This window comes from Mustela lutreola, chromosome 1, assembly GCF_030435805.1.
Source record: "Mustela lutreola isolate mMusLut2 chromosome 1, mMusLut2.pri, whole genome shotgun sequence".
Taxonomy (NCBI): Eukaryota; Metazoa; Chordata; class Mammalia; order Carnivora; family Mustelidae; genus Mustela; species Mustela lutreola.
Genome location: NC_081290.1, coordinates 139,218,958 through 139,243,224, shown reverse-complemented (window position 1 = coordinate 139,243,224; position 24,267 = coordinate 139,218,958). Strand labels below are relative to the sequence as shown.

At 36.0% G+C, this 24,267-nt stretch overlaps 1 protein-coding gene across 6 annotated transcripts in view; it reads left to right on the top strand.

Moving 5' to 3' along the window:
* The first annotated feature begins 1,398 nt into the window (after positions 1-1,398).
* The window catches only part of CBR4 (carbonyl reductase 4), a 129,818-nt gene continuing 106,949 nt past the window's right edge, over positions 1,399-24,267 (top strand). For 4 of the 6 annotated variants that reach the window (XM_059174956.1, XM_059174930.1, XM_059174948.1 and 1 more), the window contains exons 1-4: positions 1,402-1,748; positions 3,760-3,880; positions 4,559-4,695; positions 6,922-7,056. In XM_059174956.1, the coding sequence (XP_059030939.1) occupies positions 1,607-1,748; positions 3,760-3,880; positions 4,559-4,695; positions 6,922-7,056 (535 nt within the window). In that variant the 5' untranslated portion in view covers positions 1,402-1,606. Of the gene's footprint in view, positions 1,749-3,759; positions 3,881-4,558; positions 4,696-6,921; positions 7,057-21,987; positions 23,506-24,267 lie in introns of those variants that run through there. The other 2 variants (XM_059174921.1, XM_059174913.1) reach the window with 2 other exon arrangements.

Below are 24,267 nucleotides of genomic sequence, written 5' to 3'. Positions count from 1 at the left end.
TCGGGCTCTCTGCTCAGCCGGGAGCCTGCTTCCCTCTCTCTCTCTCTGCCTGCCTCTCTGTCTGCTTGTGATCTCCGTCTGTCAAATAAAAAAATAAAAAAAAATATTTAAAAAATAATAGCCAACTTGCTTAGATTTCCTTTTCCCTCCCTCCCCCTTTCTTTCTTTGGTCTTTTCCATTTATTCAAACTGCATTCAGTCCTCCAATCCAGCTTTTCCATGCACTCCTGTATTTGTTTTGTTGGCCTCCCTCTCTTATTTCTGAGCTCTTATGTTAATATCATTTTTCACTTTAGGGTTTCTAACTATTTGCTGGTGATTGTGTGTGTTGGTCCTGTTGTCCCAGGTTGTCTATTTTTTATTAGCAAGACCCATGAAACTTGTACTTTTTTGAATCCTCTAATGCAATGATACTCTATCAAGAAATGCTTCCTTTTGGGGCACCTGGATAGCTCAGTGGGTTGAGCCTCTTCCTTCTGCTCAGGTCATGATCTCAGGGTCCTGGTAATTGGATTCAGCATCGGGCTCTCTACTCCGCGGGGAGCCTGCTTCCCCGCCTCTCTTTGCCTGCCTTTCTGCCTACTTGTGATCTCTATCAAAGTGAATAAATAAAATCTTAAAAAAAAAAAAAAAGAAATGCTTCCTTTTAATAGTATCCTTGTTAACAAATGCTCAAGTTTTAGCTTATTAACTCTAAACACTCAGCACGTCCTCTTTCGAATTGTAGGAACCTGTTTTTCTTTGCTTGTTTCATCGGTCTGCAAGACTATTCAGCCACTTAGCGTTTCTTGAGTTCCTGCTATATATGGTGTTCTTGATAGGCATCTGCCTTTGCAACACCCTTTGAGATGAATGATAATATTCAGGTGGGGTTAGATCTATTTCCGTTGCAACTTGGATTAGGTACAGGTAGGATAGGTTTTGCGTGAGTCTGATACTTGGGGGTCACTTCTTCAATAAGCAGAGCATTTAGTCTCTAGCCAAAAACAATTCCTGAATGAAAAGCAAGACAGTGGAACTCTGAATAATGTATATCCTGGGTTTTAACTAACATCAATTTATCTGGGTTGACGGGACTGTTACGATTTTAAAACGTTAAGTCCAGCGTTTTAACCCCATTAGTACCAGGCAAACTGGAATGGTAGTTCATCTGAACTCTAATTCTGACTCTCATGTCCCAACCGGTATGGAGGTCAGCCGGACTCCCCTTCACTGCCTTGAGTACATTTCCCACTGAGCAGTGAACCCATGCCTCTTCCGCTCCTTCGTGAAGACTACAAGTCCCAGCATGCAGCGCAGCCCTTCCCGGCCTGTCCCAGGCCCCCTGGGCTCTTCCACGCTTGCGTCTCCCATAGGGCTCCGGGACTGGTAGCCTGTGCGCGCTGACGTCGATGCGTATGCGGCGTACTCTCAGCGCCTCTTGCCCCGCCTACTGGGTTACCGAAGTCCAGCGGCGGGAGGTGGAAAGTGGTGTTAACTTTTATTTTTCTTTGGCGGCAGTTTGGCCTTTTAAGAATCATCTGTGGTTTAAAAGCCAGGAGAATCTGGAAAGGGGCCGTCACTCCTAGCCCTCTTTTCCTCCGAGTTTGCGACTCTGTGGGCCAAGATGGACAAAGTTTGTGCTGTCTTCGGAGGCTCTAGAGGCATTGGGAGGGCAGTGGCCCAGCTAATGGCCCAAAAAGGCTACCGACTGGCCATCATCGCCAGAAATCTGGAAGTGGCCAAAGCCGCCGCCGGTGAGCTCGGCGGTAGGTACCGAAATGGTGTTGCCCAGGTTGTGTGGCTGCAGTCCGAGAGCCTAAAGTTCCCTCGTTTGTAAAACGAGAGGGTCTGGCCTTTACGGCTCTGCGGGTTAGCAGTTTAGTTGCCCACGTCTAGGAGCACCCCGTCTTGAGTGTGGACACCTGTTTGGGCAGAGAACCCTCAACACCCGGTTTCCCGCAATGTTTCCTCCCACACCGCCTGTCGCCAGGGGCTGAACACTTAGCTGTCCTTTGAGACCCTACTAATTAAGCACCCACCCCCCTGAGGCTAGGGCTAACGGTGCTGCGTTGTGGTGTCTGGAAGGAGGGGGACGCACAACAGTTAATTTTTTATGGAGGGCAAAGGGTACCTTAGTGCCACGAAGAGGAAGGCAGAGAGAGAGGGTGGGGGGAAGAAGCAGGCTTCTGGCTGAGCAGAGAGCCCGATGCGGGACTCGATCCCAGGACACTGGGATCATGACCTGAGCCGAAGGCAGCGGCTTAACCGACTGAGCCACCCAGGCGCCCCAAGTACTAGCGGGTTTTGAGATATACTTTTTTTGGCTCTCCTGCATCCATAGCCACTTAATAGGTTATTACATTGTTTTGGTGGCTTTTACAAATGGAAAATTGATTCAGATTCCTTTTTATTGCATTTAAAATCCAATCTTTTGTTTATTAATAATGGATTAGTAATTGTTTTGCATTATTTTGCAACTATAAGGGAGAATTAGGATGAAGGAAAGAGGCCAGGATGCTGTAATTTAGTAGGAGGCACGAATGCACTTCGTTCACTATCTGGGAGACACTGGGAAGAGGCCTGGGGATGAATCTGGAGGCTGTTACTTTAACGTTACTTTTGGTTACTATTGGTTTACTCTAATTGTGCACTTGGGTTGGGAAAATATTAGATTCTTTTTAGAGAGGGGGAAAACCCCGCAAGTTACAGAACAGGGAGGATTTCAGTGAATGCTTCTTGCTACTCATATTTACTGTGTCACAAAGGAGTGAGAAAGTGATTTTCCTGATGGTGTCATTCCAAGCCATTAGTGTTTGCTGGAATAGATTAAAACTGTTGGTTGAGCTTCCAAGGGTTATTGTGAACCCAACAAGTTTTCAGATGAAAGCCAACTGTGGGTCACAGAGGATGCCTTTGGGCGTTTTACTTCTTCGAATTTGTGTTCCATAAGTGATTGGTTTTCACCTACAAGGTGTGACTTCCCAGAAAACTTACTGCTTCCAAAGACCTGAGGGTGTAATTTTAGTGTTGACCACTACTAGGTGAGGTCGGCCAGAAAATAAGCAATTGTTTAGTATTTTAAAAACTCCATTTTAGAGTATTACAATTATGTATTAATGAATGGAAAATGCTTTCTTTGATATGTATTCTTTTGGTATTTAAACATCTTCAAAATGTGGGCATTTAAAAAATGGGAAGTAACAGTTGTTTTTGGTAAAAAGTTTGTGTGTGTGTGTTTTAGTTTTGACTTTTTTATAGCTTCCTGCTTTGTAGTGATCAGACTTGAATAATAGTTACTGTAATATATGTGCCATAGTTAAAAAAAAAAAAAAAGTGGAAGACCCCTAGGTTTTATTCTCAGGACCAGGGAACCCATTTAACAAAAATGTAACGGAATTAGACACAAGTTTCAAAAAAGAAATACAAAAACCAAACACTGTTGAATTGGATAGCATGGGGTTGCCATCAAAGCCAGAAATATTATATGAATTTTACAAAGCCTTATGAATACAAAAAGGCCCTCCTTCCATTTTTTTCCTGATTAAAAAAACATTTTTAGGATTTAATTCTTTACTTCCCCTTGTTTCCCATCCACCCCCATCGCAGTTTTATTGGACTGAACTCCTTGAGAGGAGGAATCCATGACATAATCATCTTTTATCTCTAGATTCTAATCATAGGCTTAGGTCATAGTGGATACTCAACAAATGTGTATTGAATAATTTTTAAATTGAAATTATAATCTGTAAGTAATGCTAATTTAACTTTGTTCTATAGGAGATCATTTAGCATTTAGCTGTGATGTTGCCAAAGAACGTGATGTTCAAAATACATTTGAAGAGATGGAAAAAAATTTAGGTCGAGTTAATTTCTTGGTAAACGCAGCTGGAATTAACAGGTTGGTCCCAAATTTAAGTACATTTCCTGTATGGTTTTTTTTTTTTTTTTTCTAGTATGTCTTACTTGTAACTGGAAGAAATATGTATTTTTTATACATTCTTTTCTTTTATGTTGAGAGACCAATAAGGGTATAGTTTGATCAATTTTAACATTACAGTCACACCCATATTGAACTATAGAACTTTTCCAGCACTCTAGAAGGCTCCCTTCAGTTTCTTCCCAGCTAATACTATGTTACAGGTAACCACAATTCTGACTTCTGTCACCATTGTATTAGTTCATGAACTTAATGATATTAGTAGATATTTTCTTTTTAAAGGTGAATTTAGGATAGTATTTAGAATAGTATATTTTCTTGCTAAACAGAGCTTACTATAAAGGCAGTTGCTTAGTTCATTCAAGCTATTTTGGTTATATGGCATTACTTTTAGTAGTTAGAAATATTTGCTTCTGAACCCTACTGCTAGCTCTATCTTTTCTCATTTATCAGTTGTTATGTTAATTCCCTTCAAATATAGATTAAAATGGGACTCTGTAGGTATTCTAGCTCACATATATTCCTAATACTCTACTTTCAGTTAAAATGTTATACAATTTTTACTTTTTAAATTGGTTTTATCCCATTTTAAATTTATATGCTACTGTTTTTTAAATTTTATTTATTTGTTTTTTGTAGGGATAGCCTTTTAGTAAGAACAAAAACTGAAGATATGATATCTCAGCTTCATACTAACCTCTTGGGTTCCATGCTGACTTGTAAAGTTGCCTTGAAGACTATGATTCAACAGCAGAGAGGGTCTATTGTTAATGTAGGTGAGTCTTAACCTGTGAAATTAGACTTATCTCATAGTACCATAAAAATATTTAATTGACTAATTTGGAGTTTCTTCATGTGTGAAACTTGTATGAAATGGGTCTTTTTACTATTTATGGGAAGAAGGACTTGATTAACCAATTAGTGGGTAAATTAGGAACCACAAGTTCATTCTTGTAGTGCTGAAGCAGATGTGAATTGAGTGACACAACCAGGTATTTGAAAAGACAATATATGACAAAAGATGCCCAGCTTCATTGTCCAGAAGCCATGTCAAGTGGCAGCCACTGTTTAGATCCAGTTGATTATTCCTACACACAGATCTGGTCTCAGTTTTGCCAGCCATTTGACTTTTTAAGAGAAAGTGATTTTCATGTAAAACCTGATTTTTAAAATATGGATAAAGAATTGAAAATTTTGGGTAGTGGAGACTAAAAAAATGATCTCTACAGCAGTTGCATGTGTCACTAATAAATCTAGTACAGAGGTTTAGGAGGAAGTTTTCTTAAGGGAATAAGCTTTTCAGTTTTTTAGAATGAATGTAAATAACTCCTAGTCTTCAGGTCATCTGACCCATGGGGCAGGCAGACCATGTAGTATGTGCTGGTAGACCTTAAGATGCAAAATGACTTACAGTTCTCTTCCAGTTTGGTAATTTGAAAATAGCGGCATATCATCTGCCTTTTAATTTTAAGTGGTAATATCTTAAAAAGCTGCATAAGGGGAATCCTGCTCTGTTAAAGTAAATGACCCTATTTTTAATATAGGAAATGGCTTTCCAAGCCAAAATATATGGTTTTTCTCTTTTGAAAATGAGAAAAGAATACTGTGCTAACGAGAATTAGAACATTTTTGACATTTACCCTTAAAAGTGTAAGGAATGAATTTTCTTAAAAAAGATCAGTAAATGATTAAAAAGTAAAAGATGAGTCGACCTTTGCCTCCTAACACAGCCAGGTAATGGTTTTGGGTTCTCAGACGCTGGTGTACTGGCCTCTATACACCACCCGATGTAGGTGTATTTAACTCTAAAATATCCCTTTTTAGATACATTTAAATAATCTAGATCAGTCCTTTGTGTACTTACAGAACTTTTAGAATTGTGCTAAAAGTAAATAAAAATAATTAAAAATCAGAGAATCTTTTTACAGAAAGGACTACTTTAAACTGCTAGTAAGTTCATTGATTAGTTCAGAAGTTTAACAGTTATTGACTAGATGGACAATAGTGTGTGGTATAAACCAAAGCTTCCTATTTGGCCTTTCTCCCATGCCAATATTTTTCTTTCTTTTTTGTTTCTCTGGATTTCTCTTTCTCCTGGATACCCCTTTTTCTCTCTATCTGTGTTTCCTCTGTCTGGTGTTTCTCTCTCTGTGCTTCACAATTCTCTTTCTTTGTCATTCCCTGGCATTGAATATATAAGGCAGATGTTTTAATTTTGAGCTTGTTGATTATAATATATATAAAAGTGTTTGGGGTGTTTTTTTTAAATAAAATTACTTTTTCAAAGATTTTGTGAAGTTCTTGATTAATTTTTATATCATAAGTAGAGGTCACTGGTGGAGAAAATCACTTCCCCATTTCTGTTTTGCAAGAATAAATATTTGCATTCAGTTGATAGTTGAATTATAAATTATTTCATATTCATATAAATGAGACCACCCAAGAATCTTTAGTAGTCAGTACAAGTTACGATACATCATTGAAGGTAACTAAATTACAGTTTTACAAAAAGTTTGTGATTGAACCTTTGTTATTTTAGATTGATGGTAGTTCAGATTTAGTGAGATTTATCTTCAGATGAATTATTTTTTAGGTGGAAATGAATACCTCCTCATCTTTGTGTTGTAGAACCATAAAATTAATCAGCCTTTATTTGATTTTTTGTGGTTCTAACCTCTTCCTACTGGCAGCTTTTATAAATACTATAGGACTTCACCATGTCCGATCTACTCACAGATGAGAGTGGGTTTCTTTCACTTGATGGATCAGTTCTCAAGCCCCTTCCTGACATTTGAGGTTTTACATAAGCTTCTTTCAGAACCTGTTTTCTGTTTGTATCTGGAGAAGACTTAAACCCTGAGTTTTACTACTTAAGTGACAGTAGTTCCTAATTTTCTCAAAGGGCAAGGTAAACTGGTTTGTACCTTTTTTGTTTACTCTATATTATCTAAATATTGAAATAACCCATTAATTGGTTTGAATTTGCTTTTATTTTTTTCTAGGAAGTATTATTGGTTTAAAAGGCAATTCTGGCCAGTCTGTGTACAGTGCAGGTAAAGGAGGACTAGTTGGATTTTCACGTGCTCTTGCTAAAGAAGTAGCAAGAAAGAAAATTAGAGTGAATGTAGTTGCACCAGGTCAGTGAAAACTTTTTTGTTTTTTTAAAAATTGGAGTATAGTTGACATACAATATTATGTTGTTTCAGGTATATAATATAGTGATTCAAAAAATTACATATATTATAAAATGTTTACCATGAGAGAGGTAACTACCATCTGTCACTATACAAAGTTATTATAATATTACTATGTCCCCTGTGTTGTACTTTCCGTCCCTGTGACTTATTTATTTTATAATTGGAAACTTGTACCTTTTAATTCTCTTCTCCTATTTTGCTTGTCCCTCCAAGCATCTCCCCTCTGGCAACCATCAATTCTCTGTATTTATGAGACTATTTCTATTTTTTTTTTTGGGGGGGGGGTTCGTTTTGTTTTTAAGATTCCATGTATAAGTCGTATCATGTTATTTGTCTTTTTCTCCCTCTTACTCACTTAGCATAATACCCTCTAGATTCATCCCTGTTATTGTCAATGGCAAGATGTCATTCTCTTTTATGGTTGAGTAATATTCCATTGTGTGTATATATCACATCTCTTCATCCATTCATGTATCATGGATGTTCATTTAGCTTGTTTCCATTTCTTGGCTATTATAAATAATACTGTATTAAACATGGGGGGGCATATATATAATGAATTAGTATTTTTCTCTGTAGATACCTAGAAGTAGAATTACTGGGTTGTATGATATTTCTATTTTTAATTTATGGAGGATCCTCTGTACTGTTTTCTGTAGTGGCTGTGCCAGTTTGTCCCACCAGTGATGCCCAAGGGTTTCCTTTTCTTCAGATTCGTGCCAACCCTTGTTATATTTTGTCTTTTTGATACTGGTCCTTCTGACAGGTGTAAGCGGCTATTTCATTGTTGTTTTAATTTGCACTTCCTTGATGATTATTGATGTTGAGTATCTTTTTACGTGTCTGTTGGCTATCTCTATGTCTTCGTTGGAAAAATGGTGATTCAGGTCTTCTGCCCATTTTTTAATGGAATTATTTGGGTTTTTTTGGTGTTGTTATATACGTTCTTTTATACTTTGGATATGAACTCCTTATTGGAGTTCATTTGTAAATATCTTCTCCCATTCAATAGATTGCCTTTGGTTTTGTTGATTCCTCCCCCCCCCCCCCCCCCACCGCCCCGCTGGGCAAAAGTTTTTTTTTTTTTTTTTTTTTTTTTTTTTTTAAGATTTTTATTTATTTGACAGAGAGAGAGAGAGATCACAAGCAGGCAGAGAGAGAGAGAAGGAAGCAGGCTCCCTACTGAGCAGAGAGCCCGATGCGGGGCTCGATCCCACGACCCTGAGATCATGACCTGAGCTGAAGGCAGCGCAGCTTAACCCACTGAGCCACCCAGGCGCCCCAGGGACAAAAGCTTTTTAATTTGATGTAATCCGAATAGTCTGTTTTTGCTTTTGTTTTCCTTGCCTGAGGAAATAGATCCAGAAAAATATTTCTAAGACTAATGTCCAGGGTATTGCTGCCTATGTTTTCTTTTAGGAGTTTTATGGTTTCAGATATCACATGTACATCTTTAATCTATTTTTAGTTTATTTTTATGTATGATGTAAGAAAATGGGCCAGTTTCATTCTTTGGCTGCTTGGTTTCTTTAAACACCACTTATTGAGGAGACTGTCTTTTCTTCATTGTATATTCTTGTCACCTTTGTCATAGATTAATTGACCATGTAAGAGTGGGTTTATTTCTGGGCTCTTCATTCTGTTCCATTGATATGTGTGTCTATTTTTGTGCCAGTACCATACTGCTTTGATTACTGTAGCTTTATGATGTGACATCTAGGATTTTGATGCCTCCAGCTTTGTTGTTGTTCTTCAAGATTTTCTTGGCTAGGGGTGCCTGGCTGACTCAGTTGATAGAGTATGTGACTCTTGATCATGGGGTCATGAGTTCAGGCTCCACACTGGGTGCGGAGATTACTTAAATAATAAATAAATAAATAGATTGTTTTGGCTATTGGGGTCTTTTGTGAGTCCATTTTAGGATTCTTTGTTCTAGTTCTGTGAAAAATTACTATGAATATTTTGATAGGGATTACTGAGGTAGTGTAGGTATTTTAACAATTCTTCTAATCCACAAGCATGGAGTATCTTTCCATTTTTTGTGTCATTTTCAGTTTCCTCATCAGTGTCTTACAGGGTTCAGAGTATGTATCTTTCATCTCCTTGGTGAAGTTTATTCCTTAGGATTTTATCCTTTTTGGTGTAAGTTTAAATGAGATTTAAAAAAAAAAAGATTTTGTTTATTTAACAGAGAGAGGCATCGAGAGAGGGAACATAAGCAGGGGGAATGGGAGAGGGAGAAGCAGGCTTCCCACTGAGCAGGGAGCCCAATATGGTGCTTGATCCCAGGATCCTGGGACCATGACCTGAGCCAAAAGCAGACGTTAACAACTGAGCCACCCAGGAACTCCTAGGATTGTTTTTTTAAATTTCTCTTTTCTTCTAGTTCTTTATTAGTGTATAGAAATGCAACAGATTTCTGTATTGCTTTTGTATCCTACAATGTTACTGAATTCATTTATTACTTCTAGTAGGGTTTTGGTGGACTTTTTAGGGTGGTATGTCTGTGTAGGGGTAATGTCATTTGCAAATAGTGATAGTTTTACTTTTTTCTTCTTAAATAGAATTTATGTACACCTTGGTTTTGTACAATAATAGCAGAGATTATTCCTGTGTTTGTAAGTACATCAGCATCATCAGGTACGTCTGAGTATCAGAGTAGGAACATGGAATCGACATGGTTACTAAATTCTTGAGTAGTGAAATGTGTGATGGCATGACTATGTCTTGACCGGGCGTAAGTGGCTACACTTGCCTGTATTGCCAGTCTCTGTACTACCCTCAAGGAGGAGGCCAAGGCTGTTTTGTTTGTGTAAACCACATTGCCTTTTTTTTTTTTTTTAATTTTACAGAGAGGGGGAGTGAGGGAGAGAGAGAATCTTAAGTAGGCTTCATGCCCAATGTGGAACCTGATGTGGGGCTTGATCTCATGACCCTGAGATCATGACCTGTGCCGAAATCAAGTTAACCAACTAAGCCACCCAGGGGCCCCCAGTCCCCACATTGCATTTTCTAGTAAATGACTACCCTTAAACTGAAACCACAAGAGAAACTTCTCATTTAAAAATTCCTTATAAATTAAGAACTCTTAAGGGTTGAACGTGAGAATTTCAAGTTGGGGCGGTGGGTATTGGTAATGTATCCACTAGTAGAACTCCAAATTGTATACTTCAGAGAACTATTTCCATTTTAAGTGTTCTTCTCTCTTCTTGGAATGTTCCACTGACTTATTGCTCACTGGGATAAATTTGCTAATTAATTTAGACTTTGTCAGTGTCAAAGCAGAGCTTTCCAAGTATTAATGTGTATATTACCTAAATATATTTCTTCAGTTTATCTTATAGAAATAATACTTCTCTATATTTAAAATATTTGAATAGGTCTCTAATCCAGTATGCTATTAATAACAGAATAGACCAGAGGAAATTATCAAATTATCGTATGTGATGTCATTTGCACATTTCACCAAGCAGTCATGTATAATAACTGACATACTGATTTTTCCAGGAATTTGGTATTTAGAAAGAGAATTGCCAGGGGTCACGAAGTGTTTGTTTTCAAAGTAATGTCTTTCACTGGACCTTATTGTACCCTAGAGAGCTATCCAGGATTTGTGTTAGAATTTCAGTACAGAAAAATTTGAAGGATAAAAAGATATTTATACACACTCAGGAGGAAGAAACACCGTTTTAGAAATCAGCCTATGAAGTAGCAAGATTATTTTTTTTAAAAGATTTTATTTATTAATTTGACAGAGATCACAAGTAGACGGAGAGGCAGGCAGAGAGAGAGAGAGAGAGAGAGAAGCAGCCTCCCTGCTGAGCAGAGAGCCCGATGCGAGACTCGATCCCAGGACCCTGAGATCATGACCTGAGCTGAAGGCAGCGGCTTAACCCACTGAGCGACCCAGGCGCCCTGAAGTGGCAAGATTTTAACAGTGATTTTATCTGTAGTTGTCTCTTTAACAAATGGATATGGGCTCTGAGGCTCATTGTTGATGGCATGGGAGGAACAAAGTGGTAGGACATGATAACAAGAGATGAGACTGAATATTCTGACATCAAAAAATACTATTACATATGACCAAGGCACTGCTTAGAGAAACAAAGGTTTCTAAAACCAGACATATGTTGGAGTGGCCAAGAATGAAGATGACTGTTTAATAGATGTGGCTGTTTAATAATTTTCAAAATAGAAGTCACAATGGGAAGCTTATAGTAGAGCTAGTCTCCTAGAGGAAATCTATGAGGAACGCTTGTCTTCTTGTTAATGATGTAGGAAGAACCAAGCCAGCAGAGATGCAATTCACTTGTAATACAAAGCAAGTTTGATTTGGGCTAAGAGCACAGAAATCAGAGACTTCTCAAGAAGACAAGTAGAGGGGTGCTTGGGTGGCTCAGTGGGTTGGGCTTCTGCCTTCGGCTCATGTCATGATCCCAGGGTCCTGGGATCGAGCCCTGCATGGGGCGCTCTGTTCAGAGGGAAACCTCCTTCCTTCTCTCTCTGCCTGCCTTTCTGCCTACTTGTGAACTATGTCTGTCAAATGAATAAATAAAATCTTAAAAAAAAAAAAAAAAAAGGAAGACAAGTAGAACATTATTTTGTACCTGTGGCTTTTATTGTGCTTACTTTGGGCATTTCTCATGGCTTGAAAATACCGATGGATTAAATGGGATGCAAAGCCAGTTAACTCGATCTGTCAGTTACAGGTAATTGGAAAATACTAAAACAATGATTGGAATTATAGTGTAGCTTGCCAAAGTCTAAAGAAATTTTTCATTTCTGGGTGCCTGTGTGGCTCAGTTGGTTAAGCATCTGCCTTCTGCTCAGATCATGATCCCAGGGTCCTGAGATCAAGTCCCATATCGGGCTCCCTGTTCAGTGAGGAGTCTGCTACTGCCACTCTGTACCACCCCTCCTCCCCAGCTCATGCTCTCTCTCTCATGGTCTCTTTCTCTGTCTTTTAAATGAAATGCTTCAGAAAAATTTTCCAATTCTTAACTTACGCTAAGTCTTTTAAAATAAATTCAGATATGCAGCTTACAGCTGGTTTGTTGGGCTTCAAATTAATTGCCTTAAATTTTAAACAAGTTCTGTTCTACTCAGTAGCCTTCTGTACTCATGAACACAGAGCATTCTACAAGTCACTTAAATCCCATTTTAGAATTTCCACCTTCACCTTAAATTTTCACAGTGTTATAAGTAATCTGAAAGACAGAAAGAGGGATGAAGTGTGAGCGTGTTGATATAATCTTCAAGACAGAGTTAAAAAACCAATTTCCACTTAAACTGAAATAAGAACTCAGAATTATAAGGAAAAACTTTTGCCAAAGCTCATCTTGAAAAGGTTAAGTTGCTCAGTTTGAGAAAGGGGCCATATTTCATTTTTTATTTTAAAAAATTTTTTGAGATTTATTTGTTTATATGGAAAGAGTGAGCATGTGCAGAGGGAGAAGGAGTGGGAGAGGGAGAGAATCAACTCCCTGCTGAGCATGGAGTCCAGCGCAGGGCTCAATTCCATGACCCTGAGATGACGACCTGAGCCAAAAATCAGGAGTTGGATGCTTGCCGACTGAGCCCCCTGGGTGAGAAAGTGACCATGTTTTAGATGCTGATCTCTGTTATGATCTACATACATTATGGGACCTTCCAGAAGTGACTGAAACAATGTAGCATATAGACATCTATCAGAAGACTCTGTGCTATGCAGTTTGTTTAGTTCACAGAATAATAGAAGCAGTTGAAATTTCCTTAAAATACCTATATAAAAACATATTAAGTTTTCCAAAACATGAAATGCAAAATGTTTGCAACTGTACATCATTCTTTAGCCAAAATAGGTCCAGAAAAGTCGAATATGCAAGTATTATTTGTGATGACTTTAAGATTAGTCAGAAACCTTACCTAAGTGACATTCCAAAGTATACAGATCAGTTAAACATGTATAAAGTTAGTATTAACCCAGTTAGAAATACAAAATGAAAATTATGGATGTTGCCTCAAGTATCTGGGATTTCACAGATTTATAAGCAGACCATGTAACAAAGTAACTCTAGTTTTAAGAATACCTTATATTTCAGTATTTCAAAAATTTCAAGAAGTCCCACAACATCAAAAATTCATTTATCTGGAAATTAGAGTTCTTTGTGATTCATCAGTTCAGCAGAATGCAGGTAATATAAACAAAAATATAACTTACCAAAGACATTAGACCATGCCATTATAAAAAGAATAAACTGTCCTTGGACCAAATGGATATTAAAAAAAACCCAAAACATATATACAAATTACCAGGATTAGTGAAGAGGGTGATAAAAAGGTGCTAAAACTCCAATCATACTATGATTCTTTGGTGTGATAAAAATTTGGGTTAGGTATTAACGCAACTTCTGAATGAAATGATTGTTTTCGTATACCTCGGCCAGTTTGCCATGGAATGTTTTTGCTAGTTTACTGTAGGTATTGAAGAATTGATTATCTATACAGAAAAGACCTTTTGGTTCATTGGTTGGTTGTAAGAGAGTAGGCTGATATAGACCTTTGACACCTTTCCATTTTGGGTCACTAATGGTTCCAGCTTGTGTGCTGGATTGGTTTGTTTGTTTGTTTGCTTATTTATTTATTTGAAAGAGAGTGCAAGAGAGAGGACAAGCAGGGGGAGAGGCAGATGGAGAGGGAGAGGAGATTCTCCCCTGAGCAAGGAGCCTGATGCCAGACTGGATCACGGGACCTTGGGATCATGACCCAAGGTCAAGCTGCAGGCAGACGCTTAATCATCTGAGCCAACCAGGAACCCCTGGGATTGGTGTTTTATTTGGCAGTGATGCTAAACTAGCAGGGTTTAGGGAAATGTCAAATTGTCCTGATAACCTTTGTGCTTTGTTATGTGCCTTCAGCTCAGTTCATTGTTCAGTCACAGAGACTACCTAAATTCAAGCATTCCAAATCCATGAACATTTGATAAATGACTCTAGTTTATATACAACCATTTTAGAGAAAAAAAAAAAAGAAAAAAATAATCCAAAACTTATACTGTCATTTTGACACTGCTTTCTGTTTGTGTATGCTTATGCAACCTGATTGATTTTAGTGTTAGCTTAGGTTAGCCATATATGGAATAGATTATTTGTGATTTGGGGCCGCATGTATTTGGTTTACTCTGTTAAGGGATTGCCATAGTGTGGGTGAGGAAGAGTTAATTCTAGTTCATGATCATTTAAAAGCTGGATGATTTAAGGATGATGCACGTGTTTCTAATTCATAATAACTCAGTAAACTTTCTCGAGTTTTTTCTATATGCAAGGGTTCCAAAATTATAAAAAATGAATAAGGTATTTCTGCTATGAGGAGCTAAGTACTGTGAGAAAGACAGACATATAAACAAATAATTAAAAAGCTGAATGACAGATGTAAAGTAGAGGAACATATATGATGCTATGGAAACATTGAAGAAGGAATGCTTAATTTTGTCAGAGTGAATCAGTTGTCAAGGCAACAGGCTAAATAATGGGGAATCCAGTTTGTATACAAAGAGAAGTTTTAGGAGTGTTGTAGAAGTGTGTTTGTATAGCCTTTCTGAAAGATCTTATTTTCCAGTATAATTTGTAGTACAGGAAAATACCTGTCACTAAAATTGTGACCGTTTCATAGGGTGACCTTTATTATTGGCCATATATACTTAGCAGGATTCATAGTGTGAATATGCTTTATTGATTAGAGGCAAAGTGCAGGTCGAAATAGAAGAATTAAATTGGTTATATGGATTATTTATTTATTTTAGGTAGTAATTTCAGACAGATTCATCACCAGATCTTCTAATAGAACTGACAGGCCTCAGAATTAACAAATATGTTTCTTCTTATGTCCGTTTTCCTGGTTACCTACCTGCAAATGGAGTTTCCAGTTAAGGAAAACAGTAAAACCCAGAAGCAGGGAAAGTAATAAATTAGGCCCTTATTCACGGCCTAATGTTATTGACTTCTTAAAGATCAGTTAGTTACTAAGCTTTGGTATTCAAATATAAAATAGATCTAACTGATTAGAAAATATTAAATATTTAATAATATTTAATAATAAAATTAAATAAAATATTTAATAATAAAAATATTAATATTATTAAATATTAAATATTTTCTAATATTGAATATTTTCTGGATAATTCTAACCACTTAGAAAATATTGAATATGAGCAACAGAATATTTGATAAATTGAAACTATAGGGGTGCCTGAGTGACTCAGTTGGTTAAGCATCTGCCTTCAGGTTGGGTCTGATCCCAGAGTCCTGGGATTGAGCCTCTTTCAGGCTCTCTGTTTAGCAGAGTGTCTGCTTTTCTCTCTTCCTCAGCCCCTACCCTGCTTTTTCTCTCTCTCACTCTCTCACTTACTCAAATAAATAAATAAAAATTAAAAATTAACCTTAAAAAATTGAAATTATAATGGATATATTATTTTAAAAAAATGTGTTCTCAATAGATACTACAAACATGGTACAAAATTCAGGAGTACAAAAAGGCATAGATTAAAAAGTGAGTCTTCTTTCCCCTAATCATTTAGTTTCCTTCTTCAAAAGTAATTCCTGTTAACTAGTATCTTTGGTATTTCATATACAAGTCAATAAAATATATGTGTGTGTATATACCTATAATATATAGGTATATGTCTATTTATTTATATGAATATATAACTATATATGTAAAAAGAAAACAAATTGTATCATACTCTCCAGTATTCTGTATCTTGCTTTATTCATAGCACAATATATCTTGGAATTGATTCCATAATATTCCATATAGAACTGCTTTACTTTTTAAAATAACAGCTTTATGGCAATACTTCACAGATCATATAATTCACTCATTTATATTGTACAACTCATTGTACAATATATGCATTTTAAAATCTGACAAATAGTACAGCATTGCATTTATTTCTGTAGGATACCTTAAATGTCCAGCCCTCCCTTTAAGTTGAAGAGCTTTTTTTTTTTTTTTAAAGATTTTATTTATTTATTTGATAGAGATCACAAGTAGGCAGAGAGAGAGGGGGAAGCAGGCTCCCCCGCTGAGCAGAGAGCCTGATGTGGGGCTCGATCCCAGGACCCTGAGATCATGACCCGAGCCAAAGGCAGAGGCTTAACCCCCTGAGCTACCAGGCGCCCCAGTTGAAGGGCTTTTATGTTTACTGCTTGGAGAAAATCTTGTTGACAGATGTTTGTGTAAGCTTGGCAGCTGCCCAAAACAGGTATTATTCTAGGTTTTCTTATGTGCTGTTTGGTTATGGAATTGATTTTTCACACTGTTTCCCTGTACATTTCTGCTAACATAGTATTAAGATACCTGAATTTGGTTAGGTTAAAATTTTCGTCTAGTTTTTGGCGACAGCCTTGTTTGTTCTCCTTTGAAAAAAAAAGTGTCTGGGGTTATTTTAATTCTTTCTATATACCAGAGAATCAAAACCTGAGCCAGTAGATGTATATATCAAATAGAAATATATATCCTATGATTATTAATTTGGTGATAGCCTAAAATTCTGGTATCTTATTTAAATATATGGTCTGTGTTGTATATAAAAGCTTTCTAAACTAACATAGTGATCAACTAATATGGAAATGAGATGCTATTTATTTATATAACTAACCAAAAAAAAATGGATAAAAGAAACACATTTTCTTTATAATTTACCAAATATAAATTCTCACTGGACAAGAACCGTGTAGTTGGTTTTATATGGAAGAGTATATCGGTACCTTTTAATTTATTTTTATTATTTATTTTTTTTTTTTTAAGAGGGGGAAAGTAGGGGATGGGGCAGCAGGAAAGGGAGAGAGAGAGAGAATCTTAAGCAGGCTCCACACCCAGCACGGAGCCCAAACAGGGCTTGATCTCACAACACTGAGATCATGACCTGAGCCAAAATCAAGAGTCTAAAGCTTAACCGACTATGCCACCCAGGTGCTCCTATCTGTACCTTTTTAAAAAAGATACACTGAGTGTGTTGTCATGTATGTGGAACTAAAGTGGAAGTATCCTTATTCTAAGTGGAGGGTGTGTCATTTCAGTTATTTATTTGTGGGCTTAAGGTTTCCAGCTGGAAACCTCTAATTGTCCAAGTGATCAATAATAACATCATTTGTTGGACAGTGGCACCTATGGGTAATTTAATATTCTCATAACCCAGCTTGAAAGGCATTGTAAATACATACATAGTAAAGTGAGTAGGAGAACAAAATTTCCAGAACTTTATAAATAAAGTGACAGAATGTTATGGATGAGAGTCCTATCGGGTCAAGGAGAAAGCACAAACTGGAGAGCAGTACAAGCACAAAAATGAGTATATGAAATGTTTAAAGACTGCTGATATCTCTGCTGAGGTCCTGTGATATATGATAGAGAAGCCAATAGGCTGTTTATATGCAGTGACCTGGGTTGTCAATATATTTATAAGTGGGGATCACATGGTTTATGAGCTATAGCATAAAATGACATCGAAATTTAGTTGTGCCTGGGATCTTTCGAAATTAGCTTCACATTTTTTAAATCTGATTTCTAATAAGTTTGGTAAAGATTTACATTTTTTTTTAAAGCTGCAGATTTTTAGGGCAGTAAATTTATTCTGTATGATACTATAATGGTGGATATGTTATGTTACATGTTTGTAAAAACATAGAACTATATGCCATCCAAAGGGTGAATGCTAATGTAAACTATGGACTTTACTTAATAATGTATCAATATTGAACCATCAAATGTACCACCCTAAGGCAAGCTATAAATAATTGGGGAAAATAGGACTAATGTGATAAGGAAATATATGGGAACCCCCTCTACTTTATGTTCAGTTTTTCTGTAAACCTAAAATTGCTCTAAAAATAAGTCTATTAATTAAAAAAAAAAAGCTGCTGATAATGATGAGAGAAAGGCTCTTGGGTCTTTGGATATTCTTGGTCTCCATATCAGACATCAGAATCAAAGAGGAAAAGCCAATATTGGTGAATTAATCCCTTTCTTTCAGCTTGGCCTCTGATGCCCACTTTTAGTCTTTGTCTAGCATTCAGGGTTGGCTAGCAGCTGTCCCACAAGGATTGTCATTATAACTATCCATTCATAGACCTGGGGAGAATCTGTGGCAGACTTTCCCTTGTGAAATAATACCCTTATGTTCCAGGCTTGAGCAGTGGAGGGATAATATTCATGTGAGGTGGGTGTTTGGACATCATGATTCCATTTCTGGACTTCTTGCAATCATTGTTGGACTCAGATGATACCTCTCCTTCTCAAATTTGACCAAACGTGGACACAGACTCTGGTAGGGCTGAATCTAGGCTGTAATGTTGAACAAGAACTTATCAAAAACTTCAAGATATTAGCCTTTATCTATTTCATGTATCTGGCTTATTTGATTGTTTTTTGGAATATAATCTGTTGTCATGGCCTGTATGTATGAGGCATAAGACTTCTTTCTATTTCACTGAAATTCTTAAACTTATCTCACTGTCTAGATCTCTCTTCCTATCCAAGGTTTGCCTTTCTGTACTAAATGCTCTGTTCTATATCTGCCTTTTTTTCCAAGATGGAAATGCCTTCAGATGGCCTCTCACAGATTGTGTGGCCTTACTTTTTGTTTCAAAAGGGACAAGCATGTAAGGCCTGACGTTGACCCAAATCTGTTTCTTTCTGCCCAGAATGAATAAAAACCTAGATTAGCATCAGTGCTTCCTGATTTGGAGCTATTCTAATTATCCACCCAGCTACCAATGTAGGAACCGAGGGTTCTTTTAGGGGAGCTCACTTTCCTAATCTTCCAGTACAGTTGTCATTAATGAGGCATACTTTTCATCCTCGAATCATAGTTTTGTAGAGCTAAAAGATATCTCAAGGATCCATCATTTTCAATCTACTTCACTTATTTTATGATGCAGAAACAGTCATACAGTTTTAGGTACCACATGACTTTACTTGGGTCCTAGCTTTGATAGTAGTAGCAGAGCAGGGAACCAGAATCTAATTTAATATGTCCTAATCAAGTGGTCTTTTTAATCACAAAGTGCTGCTTTTGAGAAAAAGTCCCCAGAACCAGAAAAAGCTCACTAGACGTTGAGCCTGGAATTTGCTAACTCATCATTACAAGGTCTTCCTTGCAAAAACATTTTTACTATAGTTTTTATGAATTAAAAAAAAAAATATTTATTTACTCTTGAGAGAGATAAAGAGCTGGGGGAAGGGCAGAGGGAGAGAGAATCTCAAGAAGACTCCCTGCTGAGTGAGGAGCCTAATGCGGGTGTCGACCCCATGACTCCAAGATCATGACCTGAACTGAAATGAAGTCAGACACTCAACTGACTGAGCCATACTGGCACCCCAAGTTTTTTCTTTTATTTAAGATTAAAATACATTATTGAATTTCTGCTGAGGGTGTTGAGAGTTAGTGGGGAAATATTTTATGCCAGTTTTGCTAGAATTCAAAACAACCTTTGAATAAAGTAGGTATATCATGAACTCCTTGTGAAGATAATGTAATCTTTAAATGTTACATTCATAATTTTAATTCATTCAGCTTTTTGAATGTGTGAGGTGAGGGTTTTTTTTTTTTCCTAATACACTCTGAGGTGTTTTTGAAAATAAATGTGTCCAAAGATGTAAAACTTTGGATAACAGGAAGTCCCATGATAGTGCTTTTTAAGGTAATTGGATTGCCTATTGATTATTATGACTCTTCACTGTAGATGAAGTTTCATTTACTGTTCACTTGAAATTCTGCTTGTCCAGTGTTCTTATTATCTCTGTCAGCTACTTCTCTTTATTCTTGCATTCCATCTGGCCATCTCATTGTTCTTTCTTTTTTTTTTCATCTCATTGTCCTTAAAGAAGAAAGGGATTGAAGTAAATGGGGTGGACTTTTTAAAAAATGTGGTAAGATTTGGGTGCCTGGGTGACTTAGTGGGTTAAAGCCTCTGCCTTCAGCTCAGGTCATGATCTCAGGGTTCTGGGATCAAGTCCTGCATCGGGCTCTCTGCTCAGCAGAGAGCCTGCCTCCCTCCCTCTCTCTGCCTGCCTCTGCCTACTTGTGATTTCTGTCTGTCAAATAAATAAATAAAATCTTTTTTTAAAAAAATAAATAAAATCTTAAAAAAGAATAAAAATAAAAAATGTAGTAAGAGTTAATGGCAGGTAAGGTTGTATTTCACAATGTAGTCTCACAATGAAACACATAAATAGTATAACATTATTTTTTTATTCTAGGTCCTCATTTCAGAGAATCTGAAGTTAATACTGTGCATCTTTTTCAATAACTTTTTATTTGAATACAAAGATAGTATACATACATTGTAGACAATTTGGAAAGTATAGACAAATCCAGAGAAGAAAGTAAAAATCATCACTTGTAAATCTAGTATTTAGTGATAATCACTGTTAATATTTGGTGGTTGTTTTAGTTATTAGTATATACATATTTTGTTTTCTTTTTAATGGGGTTATAATGCATTTGTAACCTCATTTTTAATAGGCAAATACTATTTTCCTCTTTAAAAGTCCTTTGTAGATTCATTTTTAATAGATGCATATTATTCTACAGTATGGCTGTACCAGGATTTCTTTAAACAGTTTCTTTTTGAAAGATACTCAGCTTGTTTCTAGTTCTTCCATAAGAAAGCTGTCACTGTTGCAGGCTTCATGTTAGGAAAATCTGTGATTGTTTCTTATTAGACTTTTAAGGAAATTTTAAAAATTTGTAAGTGAAACCTAAGGCAAAGAAAAATTAAGAACATAGTATTACATAATAAACCAGTGACCTTATGTTAATTCTTAGTACAGTGTTTAGTTCACATTTATCCTCATACTTCAAATGGCAGCGGATTAATTTACAGTTTGAATTAAAATGATTTAATTTTAACACAAGCCAGTCTGAAAACTGTTTTTTTTTTTTTTGAAAACTTTTTGAGGTTGCACATTGAACTACACTTCACATGTCTGACTTTTAGTCCATGTATTTTTCGTGACCTTAAAATTAAAAAAAATCTTTTTTATTAATTTCATGAGGATTAATTATTTATTCTCTTCTTTAAAAGTTTTAAATGAGTTGTGTACAGTATACTGATTTTTTTAAGTTGAGTATTGGTAATATGTGTTCATCTCAGACTGATCTCACAAGATTTTCTTAATAAATTTATAGTTCTGGCATAGATCTATGATATGAATCATTTAGAATTGGTTGTCTAATATATTTTGTGGTACTTTATACCACAGAACCATATACTTTAGAAAACCAGTGCCATGTTAAAGTTTGAATTTTCAGTATATACTTGCATCACAGTAGGATCATGCCATAAGATTTTTTTCTTATATGAATATTGGAAATACTGGTCTTTCTCATCATCAGCTATCTTAGCTATAGCAAACAAAACTAATTTTTGTCAGAAGTGCCTCATCAGTTTATGTGACTGCTTTTTTCCCTCTAACCCTATTACCCCTCTACTCCCAATCAAGTGAAAATTCCTTCTTTGTGGTACTTTATGTATAAGGGTATTCACCAGATGACCTTTTATTATATTTAGGGATACAGGTGTGTGTTTCTTCCATAAACTACAGGTTCCCTAAGGAATGAATTTTCATGTTTGTATCTACCCACTTATATTGTGCTAGGAGTTGGGCCAGTTATTTGGGAGTCACATGTGTTGGTGTTCAGTAAATTTTCATTGAGTTAAATTGAATAAAAATGTAGACTTGGTTGCTTGATTGCTAGCAGAACTCTGTATTTCCGAAACAAGTTTGTTAATAATCTCAAAATTATCAGGAGCAAATTTATTTTTGTTTAAAATTGAGCCGACGGCTTGGTGCCTACTCTTTTCAACTAAATAAACATTTCTCTTTTAGGATTTGTTCACACAGATATGACGAAAGACTTGAAAGAAGAACATTTAAAGAAAAGTATCCCTCTTGGGAGGTTTGGAGAACCTATTGATGTGGCACATGCGGTTGTGTTTCTTTTAGAATCACCGTATATTACAGGGCATGTTCTGGTAGTGGATGGGGGATTACAACTCATGATATGATTTACAGATTATTCAGTTATAATAGTGATTATAATCAAGGGTACAGTTTGGCTATTGACAGTCATACCTGTGCGGGTGACATTTGCTAATTAGAGCAATTGATGATACAAGTATTGATTTTCATCTTTATATGAATATATCTGAAAAGAGCACTGTCTAACCATTTGTGTTTCCTAAGTGTTATGTACCTTATAGGCTCTAGCAATGTTAGTATATAGACATTTGCAAATGATATAAATGGACACTAATTTATATTTTTGGTCTCAAAAGTGCAAAAATTATATAATCTAATTGGGCATGAATTATTTTATTGTATCAGTCAAAATTCTCTAGAAGTTAACGTTTGGGCCATTGCTAAGATAGGAGTATTTATAGGATATTATTTAGTTGTCAGTACTTTAGCAGTCCTGCCAGTTACACATTATATTCCTTTTCCATATACCTTAGAAGAACAGTATTTATACAGGTTGAAAAAAAATGATCAGTTTGGCATGAATTTAGAGCCCGGTTTCTTTGAGTGCATTATTCCTGATAAAGCGGCTGGACAAAATAATTCACAAATACAAATTCACAAATACAGATGCGGTATAGTTGACTGATTCTTTAGAAATTCTCAAAGATGATAAAGATTAACCCTTAAGGTTTTAAGATCTGGTATAGGAATGAGCTGAGTTCTTATCAACTTAGGAAATAGAAGTAGTTTTTTTGTGTAACACTCAGTTTAGCAAACTACTTAAAAATAGTATAACAAATAATGACATTTAAAAAATCAAGAGTATTTTGTATGATTGAATATAATATGATTTTTTTACCCTTAAACTTCAGAAATGCTTAATTACAGAAATATGTAATTAATTACAGTAATAATTAATTACTACTGAGTCATCAAAAAATGATAAATAAATATGCAGTAGCAATGAATAAGATGTATTCATAAGGAACAGTTAAAGCATTACTTTTAAGAGAAAATATCTGCCTGAGAATAGAAGTAAAGATACAAATTGAATGTAAAATATCAGGCAATATTTGTTTTGCATTGAACTCTCATATTGAATTCTTTTGTGGGGAATAATATGATATTTTAAATAATGTGGAGGATAATGTCACTGGATTCATGTTGATTTTTATTATTTATCATTTCAAAATATGTTTTAAATATTTACTGCATTTTAAAAAGTAATCTTTTAGAGTTTTATTAGCGTGGAACATTATTTTATTTAAACAGATTTAATTTTATATTGCAAGTCAGTGCAAAGGTGTGAGGAGGTTGTACTAAATAAATGCAATGTGATAAAGATAATAAAAATAAAAAAGTAAATGGTAATAAAAGATCTAAATTGTACATTAAGCTTCCTGACTCAAAAATTATTTTAAATTTATTTTCAAAATAATTTTTACTTAGAGAAGTCTATTTAAGAGTGAGGAAGTTATTAAGTGTGAGTAAAATGAGTATTATTAATCAAACTGCTTACTAAATGCATGCATGGTAATAGATAGGATTTATCAAGCATTAACAGTTCTAGGCACATAAAAGAAATGGAGCAGTGAGGATGGTTTCAAATGCTGTAGCTGATGCTTTTAAGGTAGGAGAGTCTGTGGAGACAAAGTAGGCCGTTTTTCTAATGCTGCCTCACCGGCACACCTTTAGCTACCTGCATTTCTTCGCATAACATCCTCCTCAGGTTAGAATTTCCTTCTCCGGATACTTCATCTCTGAAATCATCAGTGAGGGTGATGTGACTGGTGATGAGGAAGAAACCAATATATTTCATTCAATTAGTGACATTAAGCTACAGATAGGTTTAACCTTTAAGAGTGTATATTTAAACCTTTTTAACTGATACATCTCCCTCACACAGGCCATATCAAAGTAGTAGAATATGGGAAGAGATTTTGAAATAGGTAAAATAAGCCTTCACTTTTCCACTCCAGGTGAATTCACTTACTTTCATGGACCTGGTAGAACTTGTAATTTAATACTTGTGTCCTGTTGCTCAAATCAGTTGGCAGCTGTTGTGTATGTTCAGCCACTCAAGAACTTCTGTGATTTCTTAACAACTTAACATACATACAGTTGACCTTTGAACAACATGGTTTTGAG